The following is a 10,214-nucleotide window of genomic DNA, read 5'->3' as shown; positions in this document are numbered from 1 at the left end:
AATTTTTGTTAAACTTTTAATAAATTGATGTTAAATTGTTTAAGTTTCATGATTTTAATTAATTAGACATGCTTTCTGATTTAGTTTAACTTAATTTAACTTTAAATTAATTTAATTTAACCTTTAAAGAAAAGTCCAAAAAAAACAAAAAAAAAAACAGAGACGGTCATTTGGGAAACAAAAGTTTCAGTTGAAAGCTTCAAATGCCAGTTCAGATCAAAACCACCATAGTACAGATCAGCTCAATGGTACCTATTGTTACTACGATCACTACAACCCTGCAGAATTAGGTCATTATGTAGGAGATAATTTGGACAGAGTCTTTTCACTGTAAAAAGCCCCAGTGGAGCATGGTAATGGGATATATCTCTATCATCCAAGGTCAATATGTGCTCTTGTGGAAACCATGCATGGATCCAGAAATAAGGGAGAGACGCAAGAGATGGCAACAGCACAAACACCTTATACACAGCAATTCAGAAACCAGGGTTCATACAGTTTCAGACCAGTGCATTTCCAGAAGTTTTCCAGATATTCATGGTTTTTTTTAAATCATTATTTGGATCGCTGGTTCAGATTTCAATTTGGATGTCAGGAAAATAGGCCTAATCTGTTTAATTAATAGATTTAAACATTTATAGCTACTTGGTGTACAAATGTTTCTAATAAGACGATTCATGGACATACTTAGTGCTGATTTGCTGGCGAGTTTTACTCTATACGTAGCCAAAGCAATATTTTAGAGCAAAGCAAAACAAACATAAAACATATTTATGATTTCCAAGTCTTCCTATAGGATATGGGTTTTAATTTAATGTTTAAATTTAAGATCACATTAACCAGTGTCATTAAATTAAAATTTAAGTGAGTGCAGTATGTTTGCAAAGGTCATTTCAGGCCTGTGTGAATCATCAAAAGTTTTGATTTTGACCTTGGCTTCCAACAATTATGAAAACACAAATGAATAAAACAATTATTGCACTGCCTTGTGTTCCTTTCTTTCATCCCTGATTAAAAGCCCAAACTTAACGTCCAAATCTTTAGTTAGCCAAGTATTCGTTTCTGCCATGGTTGGTATCGAGAACTGTGAAATTTCACTGGATCTAAAATTTTTATATCATAAAAGTTTGGCCATATCGCCCACTCCTAATAGTTTAATAATCATGACTACTGAATATTGACCAAATAATCTTGATAATGACTTTTGCCATAATCGAGCAGTCCTAGGTCATTTGAATGTAAAATGAGCATGCACAATCAAATATCCAAATACAACTTATCTGCTAATCTGATTAAAATTATTAATGTGCTTAGGTGTATTTTGATTGGTCAGTGAGCAGTGATTCATTTGAGTCATATCTGTAGGAACTAGTCAGCCCAAGTGCGAGAGAGAGAGAAAAAGAGATGGCGCAAGCAGAGGAAAAGCAGGGACATGACTGTGAGACGCTAGTGGGGAGGTGAACGTCCAGTAGAGGTCTTCAGGTCCCAAGGTCCGACCCGAGTGGGTTCGGGTCCAAAACTAAAAAAGTACCTCGGACACGGGTCAGGTTCGGTAATAGCGGCCTCGGATCTCGGGTAATTTAAAATAAACATGCTTTTTCCCTATTTGGACCAGAATTCTTTTAAACTATCCCGAATGTGTAGGCTACTTTCACTTTTGTGTTAAGTGAGGAACGCACATAGAAAAGGAGCATAGGCTATGTTTGTAACCTCGCACACAGAAATCATCTTATAGATCCAGCAGGAAAATCCACTCGCTTCATTATGCTGCCTGTTCATGCAGGGCTTTTCTTTTTTTTGTGCAGAAGCCTTTCGCCGGAGATCAGGTTGCAGACAACACTAGCGAATCCATTAATTATTAGGCTATTGATTTATTTTTTATCAAACTATCACGTTTATTTTTTAAATCCACTGGTCACAATTGAAAGCCAAGCTCAATGTACACACGTCAATGCCGTTTACGTTCGGGTCCAGTCGGGTTCGAAATTAAATGCTGTCGGGTCGAGTCGGACTCGGGTCTAATTTCATCGGGTCTGTCTCGGGTCGGGTTTTTCTTTAAAAAAAATGTATTTATGCACATCGGGGTTCAGGTAAGAAATGATTCCAGGCAAATTCGGGTTGGGTACAGATTTTAGGACCCGAGAAGACCTCTACTGTCCAGGGAGGTGACAGCCAAGACTGGCAGCTGCTTCTATTGGAAGAGGGGGTGAGGGAGTCTGCAACCACCCTCCAATTGACCAAACACTCCAGATCACTCACCTGCCCCAAGAGCACTAAAAGCCCTCCACTAAACACACCAAGAGCTTTCGTGTTGTTTTCACACACTTTCAAATGTCACAGACCTCTAGTTCACATGCAAAACAGTGGTTTAAAACACAGTTCATCCAAAAATGAACATGATTTCCTCACCCTCATGTCATTGCAAAGCCGTATGACTTTCTCAACCCTCTACATTGCGAGTAAATCACTCGCAAATGCGACTAAATCTTACTCTGGGCGACTAAATAATGTCTAACATTAGCCATTGGCTAATCAATTCTTAGATTTTACACGCCAGTATGTGTGTAATGGCGATTATATTGCCAAGGTATGCGTAGAGGGTTGTTTCTTGTTCCAACATTTGGGTAAACTATTCCATTACGTTCTTTTGCACTCAGCAAACATTTTATAGTGTGGCTGAATGACAGACAAAAAAATTTAAAAAACCTGGCTCAACGGTCATCAGTACTTATATAGTCATAATTTATAGTATATAATCATACGGTCATAAAATGTTGTGTTACTCCAGTAACAGTTTCTATGGCTGGTTTTCTTGATAAGCAGCTGCACACATCAACAAGCTGTTTGAGAGTGTGGCCCACACTCTAAATGCTTCCAGTTGTGTAACACTATTACTAAGCTGAAAACCAACACATCTCCCCCACATAGTGCGCTTTGACAGAGTGAATGAGTACAGCGTCACTGCTTTTCATAGACGGATGACAGGACGGTAAGAAGATACATGACGGTGCATGAAACACCATCGCTGTGATGTCATGAACACTGAATGAACTTCTAAACCCTGTGAATAGACAGAATGGCTGATTTATCACACAAAAATGCTATAATATAATAATAATATCATTAATATCATATTGGTCACAACGTTAAACATTTAGTATCACAAAAAGGCTCTTTAAGACAAGTTTTATGTATGGTCTTAGAAATACTAACAAAATTTAAAAGACACTACCATTCAAACGTTTAGGGTCAGTACAATTTTTTTTAATAAAGTAATACTTTTATTCAGCAAGGATACATTAAATTGATCAAAAGTGACAGTAAAGACATTTATAGTGTTACAAAAGATGTCTGTAATACTGTTCTTCTGAACTTCATATTCATCAGAGCATCCTGGAAAACATGTACCATGGTTTCCACAAAATTATTAAGCAGTACAACTGGTTTCAGCATTGATAAAGTTTTATGAGCACCAAATCAGCATATTAGAATGATTTCTGTAGGATCATGTGACACTAAAGACTGGAGTAATGACTGCTGAAAATTCAGCTTTGCCATGACAGGAATAAATTACATTTAAAAATATATTAAAATATATATTTTTAAAAAATCAATAAAATATCAAAATATTTCTGTTTTTAGTGTGTTGTGTGTCAAATGCAGCCTTGGTGAGCATAAGAAATGTCTTTCAAAAAACATTACAAAAATCTTACAGACCCCAAACTTTTGAATGGTTGTGTATACATCCTCTACAATATACAAAAATTATAGTCTTCCATTAAATGCATTGCATAACTGTACAGTCAAGTGTCAATGTCAATCAGAAGTCTGGCGATAGAGATATTTAAAATTATTTATAAACTACATGTAAAACTACATGAATGAACTAAAATGGTGACTGATAAGTAATACTAAGTAATAATGAGGTCCCTAAGCTGACTAAGAGTCTGTAAAGGCTGAAAATATAGTTTACAAGAATCAAACAATGGTAATATCAAATTGGATAATCATCATTTTACAATAATGACTAAAGGGAGAGAGGAAATGTCTACAGAAAAGGTGTGTTTGACAGATGTGTGTGTGTGCAAACAGGAGTACAGCAAAAATAGACCAACGTTGTCATTGCGTTTCGCATTCGAGTCCAGACACACACTGACAGCAAAAGTGATGCCCCTTTAACAACGTCTCCAGATGAAAACAAATGGCTTTGAGAACAACAAAGATCATAACATACATAAATCCATATGCACTTGATGTGTCTCTGTACTACGGTATTGTGTCTAGCATTACTGTCAAGGGCTCTGTTTTCTTTGAGGTCTAGATCAGCGAACAAACAATAGTCGCAGTCTCTTGAGGTGAAATTAACGGCTGGATGCAGCAGCATTGCTATTCGACTTCATTCACGTTCGGTTCTTTCATTTACACCAGTTTAAAAGCACGTTTGAGAAAGGAAAATTCATAATTTCTGCCGACACACTCTGGGCTGTGTCTCGAAACCTAGTAAGCTGCCTACCTAGACAGCATGTCTGGGCATCACAGGCGTGTTCGGAACATCAGAAACTGCATTTTGGACAAGCAGACATTCTCTCTAGGTAGGCAGCTCACTAGTTTTTAAGACAGCCTGTCTGAAACGAAATTCTCTGAACGGAAACAGAGGACATTCAAACATTAACACAAAACAGTAGACAGCCATCCATTTGAGCTTATTTATGTGTCTGTTATAGCGCCATACGACTGTGGGATTTAAATATTAGGTTAATATTATTAGCATTATTAAGGCTGAGGCGATAACTCCATCTCTTACCTTCAGACAGCTCGAGCTCCAACTCCGCCAACTGCTCTCTAACCTCATTCGGTAGAGCTGCCAAATCCACACCGCGGTCTGCCATCGTCTTGAAAATACGCTGAAGTTGTTTTAAGTGTAATGAAATGCGTTTCGAAAGCCAAAAATCCTCCCGTCAACACTGAGGACATGAATTAAAAGGTGAGAAACAATCCATCCGGACAACTACTCCTTCCGCCATGCTGTGAGAACTCACCAACGGCACTGTGCGGTCACGTGATCGCCTTTACCTCCTGTGTGTGATCAATGACACCCCCAAACACACGCGCACACACACGCACACACACACGTACACATCCGAGACGGCACGCATGCGCCCTCTAGCGGCAACACGACAGGTTGCAATACCACCATGGACATGTACTATGCTGCTATGTACTATATACATAGTCTATCAAACAGATCACTGTACCATTGTACCACCACAGCACTTTTACCTTCAAAAACTTGTTGGTTCATAAGAAAAATTATTTGTTAATACATCTAAATATAATATAATAATATATAATAAATATAAATTTAAAAAATGGATTTGTGTATTTATTTTTAAATATAATATTAAAATGTATGTATATTTTACAAAATAAGACTATTATAGTCTTTGGTGCATAAGAAACAGTACATGTTAATACATCATATTAATACATATATTTTTTATTTTAATATAGTTATGTATTTACTTTTAATTTTAAATTATTTTTAATACATATCATTATACATAATATATTATTACTGATACGTTTATATTACTGATATTTCAATCATATTGTATGTATATTTTATAATATAAGACCAATATATACAAAAATTACTTTATTTTTTTTAAATATAGTTATGTATTTTATTTTTAAATTCAATATTTTACATATATAGGTAGATTATTACTACTTTGAGTGAGTTATTTTATATTATCGATATTCAATATGTTGTATATATTTTTATAAAAATTATTGTATATTTTTATTAAATAGGTTGAATCTAAAAAATAGATAGATTTTCCATACAATTTTTAAATCATATATTACCATTAACATGTAAGTCACACTTCCAAACTTTTGGTATCACAAAAAAAGCCCTGGATGTACTCAAAAGGATTTCAGAATTTTAGTTTAGTGGACCAATAAATCTCTAAATTACAAGAATCAAACTCTGCCCAATTATATTATATTAAAACAAAATTATAAAGAATTACATAAAACATTTTAATTATGTACAATCTTTAATTGTGCCTAAATAAGACTAGAAACTTTTGTTTTGTTTTTCATTTAATCAAAACTGCAGCACTGTGTTCAGAGTATTTCACTTCAACATGCATGAAAAACTGTAAAATATATATGGTACACATATGTACATAACAAGGACAATTCCAACAACTATCAGTCCAACTTGGAGTGAGGTTATTTCCCATTAAAGACATACACTTAACGCATTTTTTTCCCACAATATCCTTTTTTTCCTTTAGCCTATAAGATCATCCTATTCTAAATGACTTTGTTTTGTTCAATCTATCTCAGGGAAACTGCATTCAATTTGACTTGCATGAACTAATTCCATAATAAATTAATTGTGCATTATGTTGGAATTATGGATCATTAAGTCCATCAAGACAGAAACCTGGTACAACTTTAAAGTGATTATCAGTAAAAGGGGGAATCAGGCATTCTTATTCATCTATACAAATCAAAATAACTACAAATATTTGAGTAAGTGTTAGACGAACAAAAATAGAATGAGAAAACACACACACAAAGATTTATTATAACAGGTAATTTGTATAGTCCTGACAGCGTATGAAAAAACGAAATCTTAGAAAAAGTGCCAGTGAAGCTAAAAATTCTCCATTCTGCTCATTTCAGATCAACAATCCTCTAAATGGGTTTGGCTTAATGACTACAGTACCAGCAGATGATATAACAGAAAAGCCAGGGTCAACACTTTAACCAGGAGTCATTTGTGAGATATCGGTTAACCTTGATATGCTATTTAAAAGTGTAGCTGACAATCTCTTGAGACACTGAACTGAAAAAAATTAACCCAAAATGTCTTTTAGTGCATTCTGACAGGCCTATATACATTTTGGACTGTGTTAATGCAGCATTACAAGCTGTAGATAACAACAGAAAATGAAAGAAAATTCAAGTTACATACATTGAGCAACAACAGTACATCTTAGTCCCTTGATTACATGCTGCCTTATTTTTTAAAAGTGTCTGATATTGCATAAAATGACCATGTGTTTGGATAAACATCTTAGTACAGATAAAAGCATTCAAACAGTAGAATTGGATACTCTGCTCCCTGCAGCCTTTCTAGTTACATGTAATAGCACCCTATTACATCCAGGTAGCAGTATAATATGCTTAAAATTAAGGGCAGTGCTCTCTTGCTGTTTGAAATGTATTAAAGGCATTACTGTTAATTAATTACCCCAGGTCTGATGATACAGATACAAAGCTTTTAACATCTCCTGACAGATGCCTGAATAACGCTATGTGACCAGTCGGCTCAGCGACATGGAGTGAGGTTAACCTAAAAGAGGCACTCATATGATTCATAAGGCGGAATCCTCATCTCTTCTAATTGTTTATGATGGATTGTGTATGTTAATGTGTTGATAAGCAATAAGAGAAACAAATAGTGTTACAAAGCATTGTGATATCAACCATAACAGTCAGGTAATCGTGAAAGTGACTGAATGGGAGGGTACAGAGGCACTAGGGCTGTATTTATGTAAATTGAGCAGAGATCTATGGAAGCCAATTTCTGCCACATAAGAAAAAAAATCATGCTTTGGTAAATCATATTTATTACATAAATAGTCAATAAATAGTATGACATAATTATCATATAAAGAGTCAAAATTTTGAGATACAAAGTCATAATGAGATTAAAAAAAAGTCTTTCATGAGAAATTGAAGTCAAAATTGTAAATAATTGTCATAATAATGACAGTAAAAATAATTACATACTAAGTTATCGCTACGAAAGAAAAGGTAAAATTATGGAAAAAAAACTAAATTATGATTTTTTTTCTTATTTTTGACTTCATACGTTCTGGTTTCTGTCATAATGAGTTTTTATCAATTTAATTTTTGGGGTAAATTTGTACTTTTATCTTATGAATTTTTATGACATACTGAGTCGTAATTTGGAGATACATTTGTTTTAAATAAATTTATTTTCTTATTTTCGAATTTTTTTCACAAGTTCCACTTGAGTACTTTTTATTTCATAATTCAAATATTTATGGCATAATTATGACTTTTTTGTTCTATTTTCTACTTTTTAATCTCATAATTATGTCATACTTTTATGTCATATTTTTGATGTTTTACGGCAAAGGCAATGGCAATTTAATTTATATATCTATTTACTACAACCAGAGTTGTAGTAAATAGTGCTATATCATAGTCATCTCATAGTCATTAAACCAGAGTTGATCTCATAATGACTTAGTATCTAATAATATTGACATTTTATGTAACAATTATTTAACTTTTTTTTCTATTATGTGGCGGAAACGGGATTCCATAAAGAATACAACAGCAGGGTTTATCTCACGAGTTGTAAAAGTTAGATAATAACTAATAATATCAGAAAAAGGCAGGGCAAAAAAGTCTAAGACTACTTAGAGACTTAATAATTCATGCCCAGCTTAACTCAATCTAAAGCTGAATTAAAAACATTGTGATCACAGGGAAAGGAAATGGTATAATTTAGGACAGCTAATACATAGATTTCTCAAGACTCTGGACCGGGCACAATGGTCCTGATTAAAATTAATCATACATAATGACCTCACACAGTATGCTGTTTGCAGTTTCTGAGTTTGTTGTACACAAGAAAACAACGATAGGACCAAACAAAACGACAACTATGAGGTTCCATAGCCCAAACTGAACGCAATGTGCCAATACAATACAGTTTATATATAGCAAAAAGTTTGCATGCTAACAAGGTAGTCTTAGTGTATCAGTCCTTAACAAGCTGCTATTTTCCTTTGTACATTACTGTACACCCACACGAGAAGCACACATGCACACGTTGATTATAAACGTATATATCAGGTTAAAAATGAGGTAAGATGAGCGAGGGTCAGATAAGGGGGATGGCCACCTGAAAACTAAAAAACCTGCTCTAAAATAGCAAGGTAGAAGATCCTACAGAACATTAAAGCATCATGTTTCTCTCAAACACACAATATATATAGAATATAGAATATATAAAGTATTGCATCATCGCAACTTCGAGATACAGCCTGCATGTGTGTGTGTGTTGTGTATTATGTGAATTATTGTGCACACGTACACATACACAGAGTGCAGTCACGGTTTAGGCAATGTCCTTATTGCAGCGTGTGTCTGTGGGGATACATATATAGAAAATAGAAAATATAAAGTATTGCATCATCGCAACTTCGAGATACAGCCTGCATGTGTGTGTGTGTGTGTGTGTGTGTGAATTATTGTGCACACGTACACATACACAGAGTGCAGTCACGGTTTAGGCAATGTCCTTATTGCAGCGTGTGTCTGTGGGGATACATTTAATGACAGGAAGTGCTTTGCAGTCCTACAGCCAGTGGAGGAACAGAAGGAAGTTGAAGGAAGGAGCAGGATGCAAATGAGAGCATGGTTTGGAGTCCAGCCCCCGTAGTCTATGGCATAGTGAACGACAAACTCCTTACGTCTCTCTCTATACAGTGGGGAAAATATTTATTTGATCCCCTGCTGATTTTGTAAGTTTGCCCACTTACAAAGAAATGAAGGGTCTGTCATTTTATGGTAGGTTTATTTTAACGGATAGAGACAGAATATCAACCAAAAAAATCCAGAAAAAAACATTATATAAAGGTTATAAATTGACTTGCATTTCAGTAAGTAAAATAAGTATTTGATCCCCTACCAACCAGCAAGAATTCTGGCTCCCACAGATTGGTTATGTGCCCATGTGGAACACTGTATTGATTAGTATTGCCACTTTAAGAAGTTACTCCTAATGTCAGCTCGTTAGGTGTATAAGGCATCTGTCCAATCTGTATCTTCCATCCCAACCTCTCCCACCACCATGGGCAAGACCAAAGAGCTGTCAAAGGATGTCAGAGACAAGATTGTAGATCTGCACAAGGCTTGAATGGGCTACAAGACCGTCAGCAAGAAGCTTGGAGAGAACGAGACAACTGTTGGTGCGATTATTCGGAAATGGAAGAAATACAAAATAACCATCAATCAGCCTCGGTCTGGAGCTCCGTGCAAGATCTTGCCTCATGGGGAAAGGATGATCATGAGAAAGGTGAGGGATCAGCCCCGAACTACACGGGAGGAGCTTGTTAATGATCTTAAGGCAGTTGGGACCACAGTCACCAAGCAAA

General features: G+C 35.3%; 1 protein-coding gene across 2 annotated transcripts in view; it reads right to left on the bottom strand.

Annotated features, from left to right (window-relative positions):
- The window catches only part of LOC107695817 (disco-interacting protein 2 homolog B-A-like), a 60,842-nt gene extending 55,782 nt beyond the window's left edge, over positions 1–5,060 (bottom strand). For both annotated transcript variants that reach the window (XM_016495879.1, XM_016495881.1), the window contains exon 1: positions 4,805–5,060. In XM_016495879.1, the coding sequence (XP_016351365.1) occupies positions 4,805–4,889 (85 nt within the window). In that variant the 5' untranslated portion in view covers positions 4,890–5,060. The remainder of the gene's footprint in view (positions 1–4,804) is intronic.
- Positions 5,061–10,214: the final 5,154 nt, after the last annotated feature.

Source organism: Sinocyclocheilus anshuiensis, unplaced genomic scaffold, assembly GCF_001515605.1.
Source record: "Sinocyclocheilus anshuiensis isolate Anshui unplaced genomic scaffold, SAMN03320099.WGS_v1.1 scaffold234, whole genome shotgun sequence".
NCBI lineage: Eukaryota > Metazoa > Chordata > Actinopteri > Cypriniformes > Cyprinidae > Sinocyclocheilus > Sinocyclocheilus anshuiensis.
This window is presented reverse-complemented; position numbering and strand designations above follow the sequence as displayed.